The 26085-nt window shown below is 42.6% G+C and overlaps 1 protein-coding gene across 1 annotated transcript in view; it reads left to right on the plus strand.

The window, feature by feature from the left end:
- The window catches only part of EVC (EvC ciliary complex subunit 1), a 609121-nt gene that overhangs the window by 488158 nt on the left and 94878 nt on the right, over window positions 1-26085 (plus strand). Inside the window, exons 13-15 of the mRNA XM_086964104.1 lie at window positions 5251-5360; window positions 6237-6447; window positions 25280-25489. Coding sequence (XP_086820230.1) covers window positions 5251-5360; window positions 6237-6447; window positions 25280-25489 — 531 coding nt within the window. The remainder of the gene's footprint in view (window positions 1-5250; window positions 5361-6236; window positions 6448-25279; window positions 25490-26085) is intronic.

Raw genomic sequence — 26085 nt, forward strand, 5'->3', positions numbered from 1 at the left:
CCTTGTGTAGATATTTTGGGGGTCATTAGGATGGTGGGCCGACTTAGTCCACCCGCGATCCTATCGGTGTTTGGGACCACTCGCCATAGGGCGGGGGTCCCGTGGGGGGGATTAGGATGTGCCCGCCACTGTGGCAGGCACATACTGCATTTTTAGCATTGTGGCGGGCGATGCTCTCAGCACCGCCCGCCACAATGCTAAAAATGCATACATGCATTTGCATTAACAAAGCGGCGCTGTGCCTGCCGCTTTGTTAATGCAAATGCAGGTGCGCGCTGTGCCTGCCGCTTTGTAAATGCAAATGCAAGGGGATACCACAGGTACCCCCTGTGTGCACCCCCCCCCCTGTCCTTCACTCCGGGGGCCCGCAGGGGGCCCCTGAAGTAAAGACCGCACGCCACGGAAAGGCATCTGTTTTGGGCCATGCTAATATGGCTGGCGGTGTCTAATAGACACCGCCACCATATTAAACCTTTTCCGCCCTGGCCGCAAGGTGACTGGGGCAGAAAAGCGGCGGACCGTCTTTCCGTCCGCCACGGTCGCCCCCCCCCCCCCCCCCCCACCCCCCGCCTTCCTAATATGGCGGGGGGAATTTAGGTGCAGATGGCGGGCGGCTGGCGGGGGCAATCCGCCCGCCATCCTAATGACCCCCCTTGTCTCAGTCTCCGGGTCAATTGACCAAGACATCCGACCAATCATTCATTACCCGGAAGCTGACTAGATTGTGTAAAATGTCTAATCTTAAGCAAGTTAGCAACAACTGGTGTTAAAGATTATGCACTAGCCTAAGATAGGGTTACACACCATTTGTTACAAGAAGCAACTAGTTTTTGATAACACTGGGTTTAGTCAATTCCTGGGTCAGCCATTGTACTTCAAGTACATGCAGACATAGAGTCAGATTTAGATCTTTGTGGACAGGTTAATTCCATCACAGCAGTGACAGATATCCTGTCTGCCGAAATATAAATCCCATTATATCCTATGGTATTTATATTCCGACAGACTGGATATCCATCACTGTTGTGACGGAGTAACCCGTCCGCCAAGATATAACTCAGGCACATAGTTTCTTAAAGTCATTTCTCCTAACTATGTGTAGTGGTTCAGGTGTGGTAAAATACTCAGCCTGTTCAATATCTGATGTAAATTGTTTAACACATTTTAACCAGGGTATAAGATGGAAGTCACTCAATCTAGGACAATTATTCGTTTAAAATAGTAAACTCAGAGGAATTGGCTGATTTTTAATCAGGTCGACTTAAAACCTCACCCCCAGTTCACAGTGGCTTACAGTCCTGGATCAGCTTTTTTGAGCTGGTAAAAGATTCTTAAGGAGATAATTCTCAACCGTTTGAGAATGGCTAACATTGGCTGAGCCCCAGATCCCAGCCCCGCAAAGAGCATTTTGCATTATAAATAGTAAGCATCTCTCACATGTTTGGTCCCTAGTTTGGCAGCAAACCTTAAAAGAGCATTTACAGGTTGTGCAGCTTCCTGTTATTCACTGCAGCAGAGCATGTGCCATGTTCATTGAAGAATATACCCAGATAAAAGAATGTGGGGGTAAAACTTAACTTAGAATCACATGCCAGAAGATTCTGGAACTTCCTTGTGTTCCTACCAAATATCATAACAAAAGTCTTGCTTTTATTGACGGTCAAGCCAAGCTCAGACATATAATTAATAAAAACAGGTGAGTATACTCTGTAGGCCCAAAGGGTTACATGACATAAGGACTGCATCTTCAGTGTACAGCAAACAAAGGATTGGTCAATGGCATATTTGAGGGAGATCTTTAAGTTTGTTACTTAGTGTAGAGCCTAAGCTATTGATGTTTAGGGTGAACAAAAAAAGCACTAAAATACAGCTCTGTCTAACCCCTCTTTCAAGCTTAAAGGCACCAGTACATTCGACCCTACTGCCAAAGCGCACCCTAGCCTGTCCCCTGTGTGAGAAGTTGGCCTGGCATATGCTGTCCACTATTTTAGTGGGCACCTCGCACCAGCCCAAGCAACCCTTATTGATGGTAGGTTAAGACAACCTTTATAGAAAGCTATCCTAGTGGTAGCTGTGGCTAGCAGCCTTCAGGCTAAGTCTTGGAGGAATGTAAAGCAGCTTGTTTTACCAGTCTATAATCTTGTGAATGACCAAATGAAAGGAGAACCGCACCAGGTATATATATTGAATATATGTATTTATTCTACACACATCCCACTAGTCTCTTTGAGGTTAGAGGCAAAAGTACATACAGAAAACTCAATAGCACACAGTAAATTAGCACAATATATGTTGAGCCCTAGGGGCGTACTAAACCATATATTAGGAAAATGATATAAGAACCATGACTTGACTAGACACAAGACCTAGAGTCTGTAGAAGGGCTGGGATCACAAGGAACCACCCAAGGTAGTGACACAGGGGACCCACAAGATACGCGTGCAGTGTCTAAACACAGCAGCGGATCACCATTACCTTCTATGGGGAAAGTCGCTGTTGGAAATTTATAGATAAAGAACACTTAGGAGAAGACTTTGAGCAAACCCCTTTAGACTTAAGGGGTTCTAGGGCCAACACCCATGGGAGCACCGGAGTACTCGAGTTACCACACCCAGGGAAGCCGGGTGCATAGGTGTCTTTTGGTGTTGGGAATAATTGTCGTTTCCAATGGCGATCTGCTGCAAAGTGCTGCTGCCGAAGAAGTGGAAAGTGTCAGTTGTGATCCAAGCCTGGATCAAAGATGAGAAGAACCTGAAAGCAGAGGGGACAGAGTCTGGGTCACTAGCCAGTGACCAGGGGCACAATAGATGAATGCCCACAGATGTCGGGTGATTTCAGGTGAAGAAGGTGAAGCTTGACTCTTCAACCACGAGAACCAGGAGGCGTTGACGATGACCAGGTTCTGGAATCAAGCTGTCAGATGAAGGATGTTGAATGCTGCGGTGTCGGTGCCCAGATTGGACCCAACAAGCCTTGGCAACAGCAACCCATGCAGGAATCAAAGAAAGACTTTGGTGTGGACCAGCAAGGACTGAAGGACTCACCACATGGTGGGGAGTTAGGGCACATCTGGAACAGCCAGGGAAGCCCAAAGAAAATCAGAGATGCCTTCACTGGGACCCACCAGTCGACGGACCAGGGATCGCAAAGGAGCCTCGAGCTGAAATGCAAGAAGCGGGCTCACGGAACACTTGTGGAGTATATGCCACAATCTTTAGTGCAGATGGTGCTCGGGGCTTGGGCTATAAGTAACCCAAAGCCCAACTTCAAGAGATGTCAAGGAGTCAATGCAGTAGCAAATGTGCACAATGTCCATGAGTTCCGGTTCCACATCACTCACAAGGGCTGCGGGTATCAGCTTTGCTGGGGACTCGGGTTGGCCACTGAGAAGTCTGGAAATCCTCTTCCTGTGTTGCAAATACTTCGGAGTGCGGTAGTAGCTTGGATAATGCAGACCGGCAAGATGCTTTGTTGGTGCCTGCCAAGCAGGGGAGTCACTCCTCGACCCCAAGGGAGATTCTTCCATCCTCTAGTCTTTAGTTGAGCGTCGAAGTTCTAGGATTCAATTTCAGAGATTAGTCTAGGTGTAATCTAAAGTCATGTTGCCAGGGGTTCCTTACTTATACTAAAGAAAGGGATTGGGCATACTCTGGGGACCCACCTATGGGAGGGTCTGGAAACAGGGGTTGCTACACCCATTTCCTTTGTCCAGTTTTGTGCCAGAGCAGGGGCTGGTAGCCCCTGCAACTGGTTTGAAATGGACTATGCACAGGGACGCCAAATGTGCCCCCAGTGCTGACTTCAAAGCACTCTGAGTGCACCCACCCAGCCCCAGTACACTAGAGCCTGTCTGGGAGGTGGTTACACCTCCCTGTGACAGAAAACCTATTATCCAGGCCTCCCCAGCCAGAGTTTCAGTCAGCAGCAGGAGGCCAGACTCGTGTCTGTGACTGCAGCATCCATTTTGTGATGCCAGGGCTCTTTTAAACTATTACCGGTGAGACCAGTGTGTACATGTCTCTCCCTCTAGAAGAGTGTAATTCTACCCCCGACGCCAGGACTGGCGGGGGGGAGGTAGGATTCCAAAGTGTTTGACACCAAACACAACATGTTTCCATGCAGCCATTCCAAAGTTAGCCTTTACAGCGAGGTTAGAATGGTAAAAGTCACATAATAGATTTTCAAGGTTGTCTGAGTCAAGAATGTAATCAATGACTATGTTATAGCCACGACCATTAAAAGTAGGATGAAAAGGAAAGGGACGAGTGTATACTTCAGTGGCAAAAGCAAGGCCAAACTTGATCGATAAATCAGTCCGCTTCATTCCATGTGCATCATGACTAAAGTGTGTTTGGTCATTGCTGTTAGAATCCACCATGCCAAACACCTTTTTAGGAGGGAGATAATAACACCTGGTGTTGAAATCACCTCTCCACAGTAAAAGACATTCCTTCCCTTCAGTGCGATATAACCTATCCAAATCATATTATAGTTGGGCTAGCGCTGTAGCAACCTACACTGACCAAGCATTAGTATATTAATTCATAATTACAAAATTGGGATTGTGCACAATTTCCCATAGAATAATCAGACAGTAAAGAGAGTTGGACTCTATCTGAAGTGTTAAAGAAGGCAGTGCATTTGAGACAAAAATAGGCAACCCGCCTTAGATCTACCAGCGTTCGAAGGAACTGCAGGTTGGTAGAAGGTTCTAAGTAAGTTCGGTTGCCCAAGTCTCCTGGAGACAGAGAAAATGAAAATCCTGGATAAACTTGGCTCAAGAAATTGATGACCACTTCGAACGTAGACCTGCCACACTCCAAAATAGGAACTTGCATGATGGAGAAGGATCCGAGTTCACAGGCAGGGGAGCTAGCTTGGTCTGACAGCACACACTAGACGGAGAGTAAGGTTTGAAGGAGCTAGAATCAAGGGCAAGAAGGAAAATCCATCTTCATGGAGAAAAGTAGCACAGGGGTAGTAGACTAGGAGTTGTTCTTTATCTTAGTGCAGTCGTTCAAAGATAACTTTATACTTCTATGCATGGCAATATTTTAATATTATTATTTTTAAAAGCATTAAAAACAAAATAAATGTATTGAGATGCACCGTCTTGGTTACTGTAAGTAAATGAAGTGAGCCGTGCCTCTTAAGCAGTATTTTCAAATAAAAAATGTGTCCGCCTCAAAATTTCAATGATATGAAATGTCGTAAACCTGAATCGTAAATTATTATTTTTTTCATTCACAGATCTGGGCAAAAGAGTATGCTCTCTCTGTTGTGCTGCAGAACCACCTGTCTGAGAAGCACGAAGCAATCCTTCAAGGCACTATAAACAGACTAAATGGCTTCAGCGAGGAGTACGTATGACTTTCGAGAGCTCAATGTATGCTAATGGAAGAGCTGGTTCAAGCCTGTCCCAAATGAAAGAGCTGAAGAGGTCACATTAAAACCCAGGGTTGGGCAGAGCAACCAGTCTGCATCTGGTTGCATAATTAGACGCATAATTATTAATTCATCTGTATCCATTAGTCGAGGCATGCTAATAATCCATCGAGTCGCGTCAACCTTAAGGAGCAAACCTGCTGAATATATAAATATTCCTGTGGGAATATTTACACTAAATGTATTTATTTACTCCCCCATCCAACTTGTGCTGCTATAACATTTACGTCAAAATAACCTTTTTAATTCTACTTTGAAGATTGCATGACTGCAGGAAAGACTCACCTTTCAGACTTTTTAAAACCTGATTCCTGCTAGGAGACTAAAGGACTAAACATTAATACTTTTTCCTAAAAGATGGACATAACGCCAGTGGGCCCACTTCATAATTATAACTTAAATATATTATATTTGCAAGATTCTGTAGGCACAATAATGATTTGACCTGAATTTATAAATTTTGGGCCATATGTATCAAAGGGTTTTACCCATTCTTTGTCTATGGGAAAATGTCTTCATACATATGGGCCTTTGTTTCAACATAATTGAGGTATTTTGTTATGGGGATCTCTATATTTGCGAAAGTTTGATTGCGCCACCATGACACCACGAATGTGATTTATCGATGGTCACTGGTGCAAATGACTAGCTCCAAAAAGGGTCACGTGGAACTACTGGAAACAATATGTATTGCTCTAAATAGGAGCCATCCCTGCAGTTAGGCATCTGCCTCTCCCATTGCTGATGGGCATCATTTTACTAAATGAACTTCAATGTGTTTTTTTTTGTAGATCTGCTACATTTGTGTTTCAGCGGCACAAGCTGCTTCTGTGCTCTCTTCTAAGAATGATATCTTTGCGTATTGTTGTGATGGCCACTCAGACTCACATGAAGGTCTGCCGGAAAAAAAGTCTTCTGAAGGAACTGAGGGAACAGCATCTTGTAGAAACGAGAACAACCCACTGTCCAGATGAAAACAAGTGGCAACTGCACAAGGAAATGGTATGTTTTGTAAACGTGGTCTGTTTTTGTGTACTATGCATAGTTTACTTGCTCATGTGTCATAATTGATTTTAAATCCAAAAATGCTGTTTCCAGTGGGTGGTTTCCTCCCGCAGGCTCATAGTCTAATGAAATGAGACTTAAGAGACAAACTGGAATCAGAACACTTCACACCACCACCAGGGCTGTTAAGAAATGTATTTACACCCCCATCTTTCCCCGTTAACTATCGCGAATGCCACTCTATAATTTTCTGCTGTGTTTGTTTGTTTCATCAGTGGGATATGCTTGCCTCTGAAGCTTTAGACTTTAAGCACTGCACACGATGTGAGTATATGCGATGATTGTATGTGATTGACTCCACCATGACATGAAGACTGCACATTTTCCATTGCATGAATCCTAAATCTGTGAACGAGAGAACGGCCAAGCCGTGCAATCACCTTCTCTGCCCGATTGAGAAGGGAGGACTTGATTTTCTAGGTCTAGGCAGATCCCTGAATCTCGATAGTTTAGGAAACTACACATGTATAATGGCAAATGTTTTTCTTAATCTATATATTATTTTTGACATCTAGTGCCTGGAAACCCCACTGATTAAAGTATGCTCTACTTTAATCATTCTCAACAGCCACCTAAATACATACCATCCTTAAAAAAGTTATATGTAGGGAAGGATGGTTCCTCGCAATGCTCATTATCTTCCAGTCTGGCTTTTACCCTGATTTTAGAGCCGACAGCCATATCTTATGACATCAGGATGATCTTAGTTAATGTGAGCTCAGTGGCCCTCATCCTCCTTCATCTATCCGCCGCCTTTCAAATATCCTTCTTCAAAGACTTGGTGAGGTGAGCATACAGTGGAAGGCTGTGAGTTGGCTGGAATCTTCTTTTACCGAAGAGGACTCGGCTGTTCATCTCCGTTTTTTCCAATCTGCTCCTCATTATCTGCTTTGTGGTGTCCCAAAGGGCTTGTCCTTGAGCCCAACTTTGTTCATCAAATATGTGATGCTACTAACCAATCTCATCACCTCCTTTTGGCTTTAATTTTATTCCAACGCCAATGACACCCAGATTGTACTGGTTCCTGAGAGTAGTCTTTGGTCAATTGTAGACCAATTTAATTTCTTCTTCATATCGGTTGTCCTCTGGATGAATGTTAAATTCTTGAAGCTAAACACATATAAGACAGAGGGCCTAGTATTTGGAAGTTCATCTATTTGGTCACCTTTTTGGTGACCTCCATGCCTAGGATCCTGTCCAGCACCTGCGGCCTTTGCGCATAACTTAGCTGCCATCTTTTTTCAGATTTAACCTTTGAGCCTCACATTAACCAACTTATGTCAACATGTTTTGTATTTTTGAATAGTCTGAAAAAGGTCTCTCCTGTACATTCCCAGTTCCTGTCTCAGGACCCTGGTGCAAGCATTTATTACTATTAATTTGGATTACTGTAATAGCATGTTTCTGGCCTTCCTAACTACTTGCTGCAACATCTTCAATTGATAGAGAACACAGCAGCCAGGCTTATAGATCTGCCATGATCAGCTAGGTTGTTGACTTACACTGGCTCCCAGTGGCCAAACATTGTACTTTTAAAGCTCTCTGACACTACCACAAAGCAGTTTATAGGGATGGGTACATCAAACTAGTTAACAGCTTTATTTACCAATATTTCCTCATTAAGCATCTTCATTCCTCAGAGGAAAGCATTTTTTGGCTGTCACTACTGAATGTTGGAATTTTCTACCTTTCTTTTCTTATTCATGCAGAGTTCAATCATCTGTGATTCTGCACAGCCTTGATAACACATTTATTCCAGTTATAAATATGAGTCTCTCTCCTTCTTTTTGTATAGTATAGCGCCTGGACACCACAGGTAACCACCTGCTTTATAACATTAAACTAGGCTCCTAGTATGACTTGGTACTGCAGTTTTATCGAGCAGGATTCTCCTTAGACATGTCTACTTCTACACTTTCACTCTAATGAGCAATGATCAAAGTATCTATTGAGACCTGTGGAAGAAGGGGAGACACCGGCATTTTCCCCTTCTAGAACCCCCGCTAGACTCAATACCCTTGCATAACATCTTATTCTGGCCCTTATCGCCCTTCAGTGCCATGCTTTCATATTGGAAGATGCGACCTAGGATTCTGATGATAAATGTCCGCTTGGTAGCAGTGACCTCAACGAGGAAGGTATGGGAGTTGCAAGCCTCATGGTTAGAAGGCACTTTTTTTCCATGCATAAGAATGCTCAGATTTTCTGGTCATGTCCATGTTGTTTCCATAGGTTCCTTTTCCAATTACAGATCCCAGGATTTAGAACCTTCTTCCCCACTCCTCTTTCAGAAAGTGAGTAGATATGACATCCCTTATCTATTTATAGACCAGTCTTATCTACTTTTATAGATCTGCTCTCTCTGAACTTTGGTCAACCTTTTTCTTTACTTTGGATATTCAGGTCAAGGCTAGAAAACATCCTGAGATATGACTTTGCTTCCCAGTATCAAGAGACAGACCACCAGGAAAATGGTTGCATCCAATGAGGGTACACATCATTCAGTTGATATAAATGTGCATGGTAGCCACATGGTCACCTACTCATACTCTTTATCATTGCACGCTTCAGAAACACAGCAGTGATACATTTGGGTGCTTTGTTTAGTTATAACCTAACTGTCTTCCTGTTTTTCTCAATGAAATTCAATGGTGTGTCACACCAGCTAAGACTTCCATTGTATAATTAATGACATGAAGTCCGATGGTGCAGCATGGTATGCCTGAGAGTAAGGAATTTGATGAGGAAGACGAAGGTAGAGGTCTGCATTTCTGGTACTTCTACTCTTACTTATCACAGTCATTATGTACCTTGGCATGGTCTTTGGTTCCAGTTGTGGATGCACTCATGAGGATGCTGGAATGGCAGGACTCTTTTAGACACCCAACTCGAGTGGGGAATCTTTCACTCCAGTAAACTTCATTTAAATTCCTCCTTACTGTAGATATTATTATGTTAAACAGTGGTACTCAGAGTAATGAGGATTATCAGTAAGTAAACTAGGCAAAATATTTAACTCGTGTGTCCTTTATTCATGGTGCACATGTGGCTGTGTGCTAATGTTGTGAGGTGTTGCTTCTGCTTGTAAGGTACGCCTCGTACATGGGGGAAATGTAATTCTGGGGTTAATGCAGTTAGACTTTGGTGTTCATTACTCACATATTCGATCATAAAGTTGATTCACCTAAACGCCTGGGGTAGCGGAAGTGACATCATGCACCCTTTGACTTTAATATTTTATGTATATATGTATGTATATGGTGTTTCTATAGTCATACCTAGCCAAAAGGCTGTGGAGAGCTGTACAGCGTAAAAGACAAGCCTAAAGCCAACGAGAAATATGAGTGGAACCTGGGATTTTGACCTGATAGGAAGTGACATTATACCGCCTTTCACCAGAATTTTCCCAGGAAGTGACATCACATGACCTTAACCATGATGCCATCACAATAATAAGCATCGCTGAAGTACAATAATAACTACATGATTAAAATAACAACACAAACACAGGCAAATATCTATTTTAGATATCACCTATTTTAAGGTGCTGACATGTTATGCCAAGGGGAAACAATTACCTAAATTATAGGTCGCGTCCGAAGGAAGTGAGTCAACTCTTTTCTAGGGTGAGGGCTTTCTCCCATGACAAAATAAAAAATGGAGACTGATTGTGCATTTTAAAGCACAATCTTTCACAGAAATGTTCTAAAATTCCATAGGCTCTGAAAAGGCACATAACAGATATTCGTGTCCTTTCATGGTGTGCCAAGCTAATGAAACATGACAGTCTCCATGATTAGACAATATTTAAAAACAAAACATCCATTTGTCCAATATTAACTCCTTTGTCAGGGTAAGCAATTTGCAGTGGTTTTGCATTTAGCGCAAACATTACATACAGTATCCCAATGCCCACATTTTGCTATTACTTACGACAATATAGTGTGTGGGACCCCTATGTCAAATGTTAACCCTAGTATGACAGGGACACCATTTGTCACGAAATACCCCCACCCCATATGCCATAGGTGTCCTCCCTTATTCCAAGAATTTCCTCAAATGTGTCTGTGCCAGTATTTTGCAGTGAGTATCCCATATGCAGGTATTGCCACAAGTAGGCCAATGGCAGCATTTTTCTCTTAAAGACGAGAATTAACTTGCGTATGCCAGGCCCAACTTATTCTCATCACTCTGGCTCTCATTCTCACTCACACTTACACTCACTCGCTATCACACACACTCCCTCATAATAACAATGCCTCACACTCATTCTTCTTTATTTTCACTATCACACAGTCACTCTTTCGCTAACTCATTAGCACTCACTCTTACTCATACACTAACGCATGATCTCATTTATTGTCATTCACTGCTTGTCACTCACTCTCACTCACATACACATGCTCACACATACAGACACACATGGCACACATACACTTACTCCTTCACCCAAGCACACTCGCCCACATACATACACACATAAATTTATAAGCATATTATTTTACTTAAACAGCCAGTGAAAGTCCCATTCCAGACCCGGTTCCTACACCTTTTATTACAGTAATAGTGAGTAGCAAACTAATATTCACTAGTAGTATAATGAACACTTAGCCCAACATCCATAAGTGTGGCTTGCTCCTTCTGCAAAGTCTGAGGCCATGGGTCACAAAGGCAGCGCCAGGAATCAAAAGGAGCCAAACATGGGTCACATCTACCACCCTTAAATCACATCAATACGTTTGATGATTTCTATTGTGTTAATGTACAATCTGGATGCAAGTCCGAATTTGTAGCATGCATTTCCTTATTACTAAATCTGCTTTCTGCAAACATCTATGTATTCATTTTTTGATGTAGGGGGTTCATGTTTATCACGTGCGGAGTGTTTTTTGCTGTGACGTTTATTGCCGTAAACATGCTCTGGGTATGATTTAGCTTTGATATTTTCACTCATCTGTTCTTATATAATCAGTTGTTTGTGCTCAGGTTCGAGTTTCTTCTAAAATTGCAGTATTTTCTTACAACAGCTTATTTGTTTATGCTAATTTGGTATTAAGCCTCTAGATCCTGGTGTTCTCTAGGGCTGGCGTTAGCCAAGATCTTTTGATTTTACTATAATTATACATATATTAATACTTACTTAAAGGGCCTTTCAGCCACCTCTCTTCTTCCAATGGACTGCTGTTGTTTAATCGCATTTTGTTGCTGCCCACTACAGGTACTACGAACAAGAATAGCTTCATTCACCATAGATCAAATATTATTTTGCCTGAAAAAATGATTTGTTGTGAACTAAATTTTTTTATTAAGAACATGGTTGTTCATATAACATGATCATACATGAAAAAAATGTTTCGCTGTGCTTTTGCTTGACAATTGAAACAATTGTTCAGTTAGAGATTGAAGAAATTATTAATAAGTATTAAAGTAATTGATGGGGGACATGTTGAAAAAAGTCTGCATGCCTGTTAAATCATTTTTGAACTATGGTGAATGATGGTATTGCCTGTTTGTATTAGTTGAAAGTACCCCAGATTTTATTGTCCTTAATGCGTCTACCGCCAGCTTTTGTCCACTACATTTATAACATGGCGGAATAGGTCAGCCTACTTAAGCCACTGTTTAACTTCACTTTCAGTGACTGCATTTTGATCTTTCACAAGGAGAACATTCGCACAGAAGGTACTTCACTTCAGAGCCAATGTTTTTCTTTTTACTTTATAATTAATTTAGTGTTGTCTTTGTGTTTAGAGCCTGGTGTGATAGCAGGACGCTTTTCATGTGAGCACAGGGCACGTTCCAGCTTTTTCAGATCACACCTCCTGCTAATGCTCTTGTAAATTCCGTTTTAGGAGTGGCCTTGTTTATACGGCTGCTACTATGTTACATCAGCTCACATGAACTCTGAATATAAGCCATTAAGTGTGCTCCATCAATCTAGCCAACCGTGTCTTTCTTTCTTTACCTTCTTTCTTTCATTCTTGTCTTCTATCTCTTTTGCCTTTTCTGTCCTTCCTTCCGTCCTTCTTTCCTTGAGGCACGATGTAGGCCTGTCTCACAGATTGCCTTCTTGATGGACCAGGATGGACCACAAAGTGCTACCCTCAAAGTGGTGGAAGGCTACCACCTTCACCAAATGTTAAGCAGCACCAGCGCGGTGGTGGCAGCATACAGTGTAGTGATCAGTAGAAGTGAACAGGTTATTTTTACCCTGTGTCACTAAAGTGAGGCCTACAGGCCCACTCACCTTTTCAAAGTTCCGCTGCTGTGTGTTTAAATCAACCTTAAGCTACATCAGGTAGATGTAGAGTGCTGCGCAGTGCAGGAGTAGTGACTCTACTCTGGATGTATGTGTGCTTGGGATGGGTAAAGTACAGGGATAGAGCAGTGCGACAATCAGCTTTTCAGCCTCTCCTGCTGTGAAAGACAGCCTTTTAAGAGGAAAGAAGAGAAAGAAAAGTGTACACTTCAAAAGAAGCAGATCCCCAACATAAAACTTCAAAGCCTCTCTGCCTAAATTAGATTTGCTGTCTGAAAATGGACTATAAGAAGGGGAAGTTCAGACTCCAAAATGTGACACCTGCCAAACAGCCAAATGGGCTGTGTAAGACGGGGAAGCACTGCAAGACTTCTGCCTGTGGCCAGGGCTGGGTCCAAGGTCTGCTGGTCTCCTTCCTGGGACATCACCCAGGAAAACCAATACCTCCTTCCCCAGAGCCTGGAGCTCCAGCAATTGCCTGCTTGCCAAAACCAGTTTGACCTGTGAGAAAGAGGAGAGCGTTGGAAGAAGCAAGGTCCATTGCAGAGCCCTACCAATAGCTGAGGGGGACGGTGTTCAGTTGGTTTGAGTCTTTTCTAGCTGACCGCCAACAACGGTCTGGGCCCCCCGTTCTCTGCTTTGGTGCCGTCATTGGAAGTAGGAGTTCCCCAGGGCTCAATTTTGAGCCCAACTCTTTTTAACATCTATATGGCTCCTCTGGCGGCACTGGCGGAGTCCTACGGAGCCCAGATCGTGTCGTACGCTGATGACACCCACCTCCTCTTCGCTTGTGACAGGGACTCTGACTTTGATGGAGAGAGCATCCGAAGCTGTCTTGAGGCAGTATTCGTCTGGTTTTAGCGTAACAGTCTTAAGTGTAATTCAGACAAATCTGAGGTGCTGTTCTTCGGGTGCCTTTCAGACTTGAGGTGGAAGTCTTGGTGGCCGGCGGCCATGTTTCCGCCTGCTGCCGCCTCTTCGGTGACCAAAAATCTAGGCGTGCAGGTCGATAATGGCCTCACCCTGAAACCTCAGATACTGGGCCTAGTGGCAAATGCTTTGGTCTCCTAAACATGAATAGGAAATTCCTGCCCCTATTGTCTCTGGGCCACAGAAGAATTACTGTGCAGGCATAGATAAGTTCTCGTTTAGATTACGCCACTGTGCTGCACCCTGGCCTTCCGGAATTTCTTCTAACGTGCCTGCAAATTGTCCAAAACGCTGCAGCGCGTGCCATTTTTGGCCTCCAGCAGAGATCTAGTGCCAGTGACCTTCTAAAAACCCTTCACTGGCTTCCAATCAGAAAGCGCATTGTTTTTAAAGCGCTCACTCTGGCCTTTAAGGCACTTCACGGCACAGGTGCTAAGTACATCAGCAAACGGATGGAGTTCTATCAGCCATCCAGGTCACTTAGGTCATCCTTATATCAAACAAAGGGAGGGAAGAGGATAGAGAGTCCATTCGTTTCCCCTTAACTGGTAACTGTTAATCAAAAGAGAACGGACACTGGTATCTGCAAAAACCATTAGTTTTTATCGAAAACCCTCATAGACATCCTGGAGTTGTTATAGCGGTATATCTTTTCATCCGCCCCATCAGGAGTCTTGGCATAGTCATAGGGTCAACGATTGACGTGCAGTATGCCTGCCTCACCCGAGGCTACTTCTGGTGTGTGCAGAAGTGTCCAGAAATGAAAAAAGAAATATTAAAAATAATGACTTAGCCTAGAGGACTTGGTTTTTAATCTAAAAATTTTTTTGACTAGTCACTAATGTTAAAAAGAATTCGGATATTGAGGTAGTTGTGTTACTAAACTACCGTATCACTTTTGACAGAAGTCGACATGTTTCAGCTCTTCGGGCCCACAGAGGGTCAGTGGAGCTTTCGTCAGGACATAAACAACAAACATATGAACAAAAAATGTGTAACTCATACACCCTTTGAGTGTATGGTGAAAATAACACAACGGAATTTCCGATCTGTGAAAGAAACCAATAAAGTCATTGTGACAGCAGTACATTAACTGGGTTAAGGCAGACATAAATAGATAATAGCATTATTATATGCGAAAACGGGAGTAAACCTAATTGTGGCTTGACTCTCGTGGAGTGGGTACATAGGAGAAAACTCATGGGTTTGGAAGTTACGGGCAGACACTTCCAAGCTTTATATTTAGGGATTTTTGTGACATAGTTGTATTTACAATTCTATTGTGGGTGAAGGGTTTGGCGCGGAGTTCAAAATCGATAGAGGTGATTGCGGACAATTGTGACAATTCAGGCTTAAAAGTAAAAAGGCATGGTAACAATACATATCGCCGATTGTGAGTCTATACGTAGTTAATAAAACGTTATGCAAGAAACGACTCGCGTGTTCAGTGAATCGCGGGTGTTGGGAGACCTGGGTTTTACAAAAGGGGTTTACAACATTTGTGGTTTGTGCTACCAACTCCATGCACACCCCAAAGAAAACCCGTCAGGTACCTGGTGTTTTCAGAAGTTTGGTATCCAACAGGGAATCAGAGTCGCATCTGGATTTACTCTACATTCGGGATAATATATATTCATTCAGGTTAGTATTGGCCGTCATCTTACCTCATTTCTTCGGGAGAACTCAAAGAACGCCATTCTTACCCATGCGGCATCAATCTGTGAGCCTTGTGCTGACTCTGCCCCCGGATGTGGGCGGGTCATGAATTGCTGGTCTTTTGTATAGGCCAACGACACAAAGGAAGGACCAGTTGTTTTGTTTTTGTGGCCGCTATAATAGGCTAGTGTATTGGACTTACGTAACCTGCTCCTAGGTATACTGGAACCTATATTTTGACCACATATTCATGTAAAATTCTGAGATCCAGTATATTCACAGTTACAGATGAAGTACATGTTTAGTAAAGTTGATTCCACGGAATGTGGTCATTCATTCCTATTTCATCAGTCTTTAAGCGATCAACCCATCTCTGTTCTTTATTAAAAAGAACTTGTTCTGCGTTTTGATCCTTGATTTCAAGCATTTCTAGTACTGTCCACTTCAGCTCGTCACATGTATGTCCAGCTTCAATGAAGTGGGTGCACAGTTTGGTTGTATTCTTTTTTAATCTGACATTGCTCCGGTGTTCCCCTATGCGGAGTTTAACTTTCCTGCATGTCATACCCACGTATTGCTTTTGGCAAGGGCATGTGATCAGATATATCACGTGTGAGGAGTTACAGTTAGTATGGCTCCTTTGAGTCCATTTCAGATTGTCATTTAACTGTAAGGTCTTGGTACTCGACGTGAATTTACATACTCCACACGTGCCACATGGATAATGTCCCGTGACTGGCATCATATGTACATCTCTGATTGTAGATTTTAAGGGTGTTTTCCTAGGTCTTGTGTGTACAAGAAAGTCTTTTAAGTTCTTGGTTCTTTTGTTGGCAAAGCGCGGCTTGGGCCAGTTCAATGTTCCAGAGGTCAATATCTGCCAGTTTTTCTTTATTAGTTTCTGCACCTCATAGGTCGCTGGGCAAAACGTAGTCACGCAGGTGACGAGATCTTTGACTGGTTCTTTTTGTATGCTTTGTAGTAGACAGTCTCTAGGTTGGTTAGAGGCTCTTTTTTTACATTTCGATATTATTGATGATGTGTAGTTCCTCTTTTTGAGTTTTTGGCTCAATTCGTCTGCTTGTTTTTTGTAGTCCTCTTTTTTGCTACAATTCCGTTTGTGCCTCAGGAATTGGCTATATGGGAGATTATCTCGCAGCGGACGGGGATGGTAACTGTGATAGGACAACAAACAATTTTTAGCTGTTGGTTTAGTAAATGTTTTTGTCTCCAATCTCCCATTTTCCACAAATATGGTGAGGTCCAAGAAGTCAATTGTCTCCTTGTGTGCTGTGGAGGTGAATTTTAGCCAGCGGTCTCTGCTGTTTAGCCATTCCAAAAATATTTGGAGGTCAATTTTGGTATCCCAGATAAGGAGAACATCATCAATATAACGTTTCCAGTATTTAATACTGGAAACGTATGGGTTGGTATCGTGAAGGATGCTTTCTTCTTCAAGGCGGCTCACGTAGAGTCCCGCCACCGAAGGCGCAAACGCACTCCCCATGGAGGTGCCATGGCATTGTAGAAACAATTGGCCATTGTACTCGAAATAATTTTCTTGCAATGCAAGTCTGCAGCATTCGAGTATGAAGTGACGTGGAGTTTTGTATGTCCACTCAAGGTTGAAGAGCAAGTCCTCCAACATTTTTAAGGTGTCTTCTTGGGGTAGGCTGGTGTAAAGGGATTCTACATCCAGCCCTACCAGAAGCATGTTGTTTTGGTCAAAATTTACATCTCCAATCTGATTCAGCAGGTCTCTCGTGTCCTTAAGATATGTTGGTGTCTTTTGTACCAACGGTTTTAAGAACTCGTCCGCAAATTTGGATAGGGGCTCGAGTAAGGAACCGATTCCCGAGACTATCGGGCGTCCAGGTGGAGGTGTTTTGTTCTTGTGGGTTTTGGGTAATGAGTAGAAGAAAGGTATTTTGGATGTTTTTGGTGTTAAGAATTCCGCCTCTTTCTTCGAAATCCATCTATTCGTTTCTGCTTCATGTACCATCATTGCGATTGTGTTGGTCAATCTCTCAGTGGGATCCACATCTAGTTGTTTGTAGAAGGTTTCGTTGGACAGTAAAGTAAGGCATTGTTCATTGTATCCTTCTTTTGTAAGGATTACCACCCCGCCACCCTTATCAGCGGGTTTAATTATAATCTTCTCATTGTCTCTTAGTTCGAGCAAAGCCTGTGTTTCTTTTTTGCTCATGTTGTGGTAGACCTTTTTGTCTTTGTCCATTTTGTCGATTCCTTTCATTATGGCTTGTTCGAAGGTTTGTACTTCGATTGGCACTGCAGCAGGAGGAGGACAGAATTTCGATTTTCTTCTTAGATTGGTATTAAAACAGCCAAAAGATTATCGGACGCACTTCTGAAAGAAATACAAGATTGTGAAAATGAATTAAAGAAAAACATCAATCCTCAAGTATACAAGAAACGTCTGGATGAAATTAACAAAGAAATGGAGGATATGCAAGAATATCTTACACAAAACAAACTACAGAAACTGGCCAAAGAACTAAAAAAGTTTAGCCAGGAGAAAATGCACCCCTATTCAAAGGAAGACTTTACCGCTACCAACGACGGCACAGATGGAGACACATCGGGAGGAGCTTCCTCAGATGGCTCAGAAGCGAGTTTTGATGGTTCTACCCCTAGAAGAGGTCGGAACAATTTCAGGTTCTCACGTCCCCGACGAGGCAACAGATGGCACAGACCACCATTTTTTCACGGCAATCCAATGCCCTACTATCCCCCATACATGCCCCCCTTTGCTGGATGGATGAATCCTTACCATCCCAATGCCAACCAACAGCACCAAATGGAAAGTCAACATATGCCCAACAATGCCACTCAACACCAAACACAGCCTTTTTTAGGGAGAGGCCACAACACCACGAGAGGCAAAAAGAAAAATCTCAAATGCAAGACCAACAGCCCAACGTGCAAACGAGAAGCATGGCCTCTGCACAACCGGGACCGAGCAAGTAGATTCACTCATAGTGAACTTGACAACAGTCACCCTAACCGAAGACCAGAAAAACGTCCTTAATAAAGGACTTGGATTTGTGCCAACGCCTACAACTGATCGCTTCAAACTTAAATGTGAAGCAGCAGAGTTCTGTAGAACCCTTAAACTTAAGGCTTTCTTTGGCAATTCTGACAAACCCTCGATGGAGGGAGATACCAATCTAAGAAGAAAATCTAAATTCTGTCCTCCTCCTGCTGCAGTGCCAATCGAAGTACAAACCTTCGAACAAGCCATAATGAAAGGAATCGACAAAATGGACAAAGACAAAAAGGTCTACCACAACATGAGCAAAAAAGAAACACAGGCTTTGCTCGAACTAAGAGACAATGAGAAGATTATAATTAAACCCGCTGATAAGGGTGGCGGGGTGGTAATCCTTACAAAAGAAGGATACAATGAACAATGCCTTACTTTACTGTCCAACGAAACCTTCTACAAACAACTAGATGTGGATCCCACTGAGAGATTGACCAACACAATCGCAATGATGGTACATGAAGCAGAAACGAATAGATGGATTTCGAAGAAAGAGGCGGAATTCTTAACACCAAAAACATCCAAAATACCTTTCTTCTACTCATTACCCAAAACCCACAAGAACAAAACACCTCCACCTGGACGCCCGATAGTCTCGGGAATCGGTTCCTTACTCGAGCCCCTATCCAAATTTGCGGACGAGTTCTTAAAACCGTTGGTACAAAAGACACCAACATATCTTAAGGACACGAGAGACCTGCTGAATCAGATTGGAGATGTAAATTTTGACCAAAACAACATGCTTCTGGTAGGGCTGGATGTAGAATCCCTTTACACCAGCCTACCCCAAGAAGACACCTTAAAAATGTTGGAGGACTTGCTCTTCAACCTTGAGTGGACATACAAAACTCCACGTCACTTCATACTCGAATGCTGCAGACTTGCATTGCAAGAAAATTATTTCGAGTACAATGGCCAATTGTTTCTACAATGCCATGGCACCTCCATGGGGAGTGCGTTTGCGCCTTCGGTGGCGGGACTCTACGTGAGCCGCCTTGAAGAAGAAAGCATCCTTCACGATACCAACCCATACGTTTCCAGTATTAAATACTGGAAACGTTATATTGATGATGTTCTACTTATCTGGGATTCCAAAATTGACCTCCAAATATTTTTGGAATGGCTAAACAGCAGAGACCGCTGGCTAAAATTCACCTCCACAGCACACAAGGAGACAATTGACTTCTTGGACCTCACCATATTTGTGGAAAATGGGAGATTGGAGACAAAAACATTTACTAAACCAACAGCTAAAAATTGTTTGTTGTCCTATCACAGTTACCATCCCCGTCCGCTGCGAGATAATCTCCCATATAGCCAATTCCTGAGGCACAAACGGAATTGTAGCAAAAAAGAGGACTACAAAAAACAAGCAGACGAATTGAGCCAAAAACTCAAAAAGAGGAACTACACATCATCAATAATATCGAAATGTAAAAAAAGAGCCTCTAACCAACCTAGAGACTGTCTACTACAAAGCATACAAAAAGAACCAGTCAAAGATCTCGTCACCTGCGTGACTACGTTTTGCCCAGCGACCTATGAGGTGCAGAAACTAATAAAGAAAAACTGGCAGATATTGACCTCTGGAACATTGAACTGGCCCAAGCCGCGCTTTGCCAACAAAAGAACCAAGAACTTAAAAGACTTTCTTGTACACACAAGACCTAGGAAAACACCCTTAAAATCTACAATCAGAGATGTACATATGATGCCAGTCACGGGACATTATCCATGTGGCACGTGTGGAGTATGTAAATTCACGTCGAGTACCAAGACCTTACAGTTAAATGACAATCTGAAATGGACTCAAAGGAGCCATACTAACTGTAACTCCTCACACGTGATATATCTGATCACATGCCCTTGCCAAAAGCAATACGTGGGTATGACATGCAGGAAAGTTAAACTCCGCATAGGGGAACACCGGAGCAATGTCAGATTAAAAAAGAATACAACCAAACTGTGCACCCACTTCATTGAAGCTGGACATACATGTGACGAGCTGAAGTGGACAGTACTAGAAATGCTTGAAATCAAGGATCAAAACGCAGAACAAGTTCTTTTTAATAAAGAACAGAGATGGGTTGATCGCTTAAAGACTGATGAAATAGGAATGAATGACCACATTCCGTGGAATCAACTTTACTAAACATGTACTTCATCTGTAACTGTGAATATACTGGATCTCAGAATTTTACATGAATATGTGGTCAAAATATAGGTTCCAGTATACCTAGGAGCAGGTTACGTAAGTCCAATACACTAGCCTATTATAGCGGCCACAAAAACAAAACAACTGGTCCTTCCTTTGTGTCGTTGGCCTATACAAAAGACCAGCAATTCATGACCCGCCCACATCCGGGGGCAGAGTCAGCACAAGGCTCACAGATTGATGCCGCATGGGTAAGAATGGCGTTCTTTGAGTTCTCCCGAAGAAATGAGGTAAGATGACGGCCAATACTAACCTGAATGAATATATATTATCCCGAATGTAGAGTAAATCCAGATGCGACTCTGATTCCCTGTTGGATACCAAACTTCTGAAAACACCAGGTACCTGACGGGTTTTCTTTGGGGTGTGCATGGAGTTGGTAGCACAAACCACAAATGTTGTAAACCCCTTTTGTAAAACCCAGGTCTCCCAACACCCACGATTCACTGAACACGCGAGTCGTTTCTTTTATAACGTTTTATTAACTACGTATAGACTCACAATCGGCGATATGTATTGTTACCATGCCTTTTTACTTTTAAGCCTGAATTGTCACAATTGTCCGCAATCACCTCTATCGATTTTGAACTCCGCGCCAAACCCTTCACCCACAATAGAATTGTAAATACAACTATGTCACAAAAATCCCTAAATATAAAGCTTGGAAGTGTCTGCCCGTAACTTCCAAACCCATGAGTTTTCTCCTATGTACCCACTCCACGAGAGTCAAGCCACAATTAGGTTTACTCCCGTTTTCGCATATAATAATGCTATTATCTATTTATGTCTGCCTTAACCCAGTTAATGTACTGCTGTCACAATGACTTTATTGGTTTCTTTCACAGATCGGAAATTCCGTTGTGTTATTTTCACCATACACTCAAAGGGTGTATGAGTTACACATTTTTTGTTCATATGTTTGTTGTTTATGTCCTGACGAAAGCTCCACTGACCCTCTGTGGGCCCGAAGAGCTGAAACATGTCGACTTCTGTCAAAAGTGATACGGTAGTTTAGTAACACAACTACCTCAATATCCGAATTCTTTTTAACATTAGTGACTAGTCAAAAAATTTTTTAGATTAAAAACCAAGTCCTCTAGGCTAAGTCATTATTTTTAATATTTCTTTTTTCATTTCTGGACACTTATGCACACACCAGAAGTAGCCTCGGGTGAGGCAGGCATACTGCACGTCAATCGTTGACCCTATGACTATGCCAAGACTCCTGATGGGGCGGATGAAAAGATATACCGCTATAACAACTCCAGGATGTCTATGAGGGTTTTCGATAAAAACTAATGGTTTTTGCAGATACCAGTGTCCGTTCTCTTTTAATCACTTAGGTCATCCTCCTTGGCTTTGGCCTTTGTTCCAGTGATCAGGCATGCCCGCTGCGGTGGCTGCTCCTTCAAATGCCAGGCACCACAGCTATGGAATGCCCTACCTCTGTCTCTTAGGATGAATGGAAACCTTTTTGGCATTTAGGAAGGACCTTAAGTCTTGGCTTTTTGTTCAGTAGGTTTCTGCCTGCCTTCCTCTGCTCTGCACCGCTGTGGGTTCTAAGCGCCAGGACACTCCTCAGAGTAGCTGAGCGCTATACAAAACTCATTATAACATAGCATAACATAACTCCCTGTATGAGGAAATGACTGTGCAATGATCGATTATTGCCCATATGTAGTATTGTTCCAACGGCCCCCGTATGCCAGGAGACAGCCATGCATCGGGCATCATGTGGGGAGCGCTAAGCCTGTACGGTGTCATTGCTGTGAGCCTGTATGTCAGAGGGGGCCATCGTTGAAGTGATTGTGCGACAAGCACCCAAAGACTCATGTCTGCCTTAGCAGCAAACCCGTATGCCAGGAGGGGCTGCTGTGGTGTCGGTGATTTCCCCGGAGGAATCTGCGCTTTTCCGTTAAGTGCCACAGCAACCCCGTATGCCTGGAGGGGCTGCCAGTACTAACTCTGCCAAGAGAGCGGACCATTGCCCGAGAAAAGAGAGAGGCTGCCCACAGCAGGTCCAGCTTGCACATTGTTATCTACCCCCAAGGAATGTGGAGGATGCCGAGGAAGTTGTCACACCATCACTGGGTTCCAGTCGAGAAATCGGAGATAGAATCACCCCCCACCTCTTACTCCCCATGTGGGTAAGACTGACTTATGCATCTCCACAGGCTGGGAGCATCACCTATCACTCAGGACAGCCGCTCGGGAGACAACTTGTGCCAGCGAGGTGCTGCTGCATTTACTGCAAGCAACCCAACTTCTCCGAATGAGACCAGAGCTTGCGAGTGTCTGTGGTCAGGGCACCCGCTGAAATACTTCTGTGCTGCAGGAGTGGGTAAAACTTAGGTTGGGTCTGTTTGGGCCTCAGGGGACTCACTATTGAAGGTGCTGCAGCACCATGGACACTTTTGACTAATTCCTAAAGAGTTTAAGGGGAATTCTTGAGTATGGTCTACTAGTGAGCATTCCCTGGATGCAGTCACCAGTGAATGGGGAATAACCCCAATCGCATTGCAAGGATGATGGTGGGACAGGAAGCTGCCACATAGACACTAAAGGCAATTGTGCTGTTGATTACAAATGTTATTTCTTTGATTGCGTAATGTTAGAAATAAAATACTTCTTTTTCATACAAAACAAGTATTTGACTGTACATTGATTTATTGACATTCCTGAGTGCACTTTGAGATATTGAGCCGTGTTCACTAACATGTATCTACCCTTCCTACCTGAAGGAGCCTTTGATTGCTCATCAACAGCTACCACTGAGAGTCAAGTGCAGAAGGGGTACTTATCCTAATTCCTTAGGATCCAAAGTAAGTCGCATCCCGGGACATCGGTAGTAAAAGTCCTCAACCACCATGGTTGTATGCAGTAGCCGCTGTGTGCCCTGTGGTTGGAAGGAGTTTTGACACATCTTTCTTACTTTTTCTTTCTTGCTTGCTTTCCTCCCTTCTTGATTTTTTTCTTTCTTTCTTTTTTTCCTTCCCTCTTTCTTTCTTGCCTTCTTTCTCAAAGGCAAGATGCTGGTAGCCAATGCCAGACAATTTGGCTTTATTTGGTCTTTGTCTTTGTGTATGACATACTGACTTTTCAGCCAAACATCATCCATTAGTCTGCTGTTACGTCATTCACGTTTTTTTCCCACCCACTCCAGCATGCATCAAAGGGAAATGCATCTGCCCACTAAAGCCACTGGCTGACTTCACTGTTGTTTATGTCATGCTGCCTTTAAGTGTGAGACAATTTTATGGTAATGAGACCCAACAAAAACTTTTTCCCATTTAGCCAATTTATTTTTTATATATTGATGTGGATCCTGCAGCTTCTTGACAATAAGGTTTTACAAAAACCATGTCAAAACAAATTATGAATTGCCAAAAGGACGGCGGCCTATGCTAGACCTATTGGCTTTGCTAATGTTTGTTGTATAGGTGATTACTGTGTCTTCACACCCTCCCACATGTTTTTTGTTTTAATAATCTGATAAATTTGAACATTAACCGATTCTTTTTTACGGAATTCCATTACTGGATTTCCAGATCTTTATCTTACCTAATTTTGTAGTTTTTTAGATTGGTAACTTAATTACTTTTTTAAATCACTGTATTTGCATTTGAATGTGCAATCAAAGGACTGTTCAAAAACATAAACTTTCAGCCCTTATTCTTGGCTATGTAGGCTTTCACTTTGACGTATTGTGAGCATGTTTGAAAAGATTGCTGATTGAAATCGAAGAACAAGCGCTTGCATATGATGCACTTATGCTCATAGAAGATCTTCTTTTCTTGTACTTTATTTTATAGACAACATCGTATAGGCTGTGAAGCATTTCATTAGATGACAAAATACTTAAGCCTAATTGCGAGTTTGGCGGTCTGTAGGACTGCCAAACCACCCTTTGCATGGGGATGCATGCAGGAGAGCACATGGTGTGCCCTCCTGTATGCATGTAGCCTAGTTCTTGCACTGAACCAGTCCATGCCATGCAAGAACGGGCTTTGGCGTTCCCATTGCAATGCCTTTCTAAGGCTCACCACCTGGGACCGCAAAAGCACCACCCATCGGAAAAAGCCTAATCTGGCAGGCATTCAAGTGTGGCTGTGTGGGAGTGAGATGCTGGCGTGGTCACCCGCTCCCATACTACTAAACTCGTAATCAGGCCTTTAGACTTTAGGACCACATACATTTCTTCTGCTTAAAAACGGTACACATCATTTGTTTTCAGACAGCAACTGTTTGTGGTAAATTAATATATTGTATATTTATTGTATGTATGATGTTTATTTATTTGTTTGTGGCCACCAAAAACTCAGAATTGTATGGCAAGGAACACTTTATACACACCTTGTCGTTAGAATGGAAGGGAAAAAGTGAAAGGATTGGATACCTAAATATTCCTTTATCTTTAATGGCAAAACATGAGCCATATACATGTAGGTACATATTAATTCACATACTTATTTTAAAGTTTATAGAAATTCTTGAATAATTTAAAATGAATGACAATCTATGTCCTAGTGCGTATAGACATTTAGAAAAAGGACTTGTTTGTCTCATTTTAGTTGTTGTATTTAATAATGTATTTCAAAATATTGAATTCTCAAATCTGTTATGTTTTTGTAAACTTCTAAAAAAGGAGTCTCGAATTTTGGAAAATGAAGGGAAAGTGGAAGAAGAGACCGACCAGGCCCGTACAGAATTTCACCAGCAGCTCCTTGCTGAACTCCAGGAAGGACTGCAAATACTGCAACAGCACATAGAGCAATTGATTGGTCAAGTCCTAGTGAAGCATGCCCAGCAGGAAGCAGCAAAATGCATGCCTGAAGATTGCAACAAAGACTTCAGGGTGAGTGTCCTCTCCTGTATTTAACCAAATTTGGTATCTTGTTTGAAGAAATCCTAAAAGTAAGGAATGCTACTCTGTCGCTATTGCAACTGAGTATTATCTTTCCAAACTATAAAACAGGCCCTAAGATTTAAAACTCTATTTTGATATCCCAAAAAAATATACAGAAGGAGCGTTAAATATAAGACAAAGAAAAATATATTGTGTATACAATTTCACAATTTATATTCAGAGATGTTAACTCCAAAGAAAAGTCCTCCAAGCTGCAGTTGTTCAATTCATTTTCTTTATTCTGAATGATGTCAGTCAGCTTCCAACCAAGATTATTATAGATACAACACAATTAACAGCCAACGCGATTCGACCCCATTTGGGACATCATCAGGCATGAAAATAAGGAAAACAATATATCATAAAAATTATAAAAAGAACAGAATAGTCCAGAAATAAATACGAGTCTACTTTCTTTTAACAAAGCACCAATCACATACCCAGTCTACCTATTGAACATTCTAAAAATGAAATATACATCAGTACAGCAACCCGTATCTTTAGTGAATTAACATTCCAAAGGAAAGGAGAAACCCGACAATTCT

Source organism: Lissotriton vulgaris, chromosome 3_2, assembly GCF_964263255.1.
Source record: "Lissotriton vulgaris chromosome 3_2, aLisVul1.2, whole genome shotgun sequence".
In the NCBI taxonomy this organism is placed as follows: domain Eukaryota; kingdom Metazoa; phylum Chordata; class Amphibia; order Caudata; family Salamandridae; genus Lissotriton; species Lissotriton vulgaris.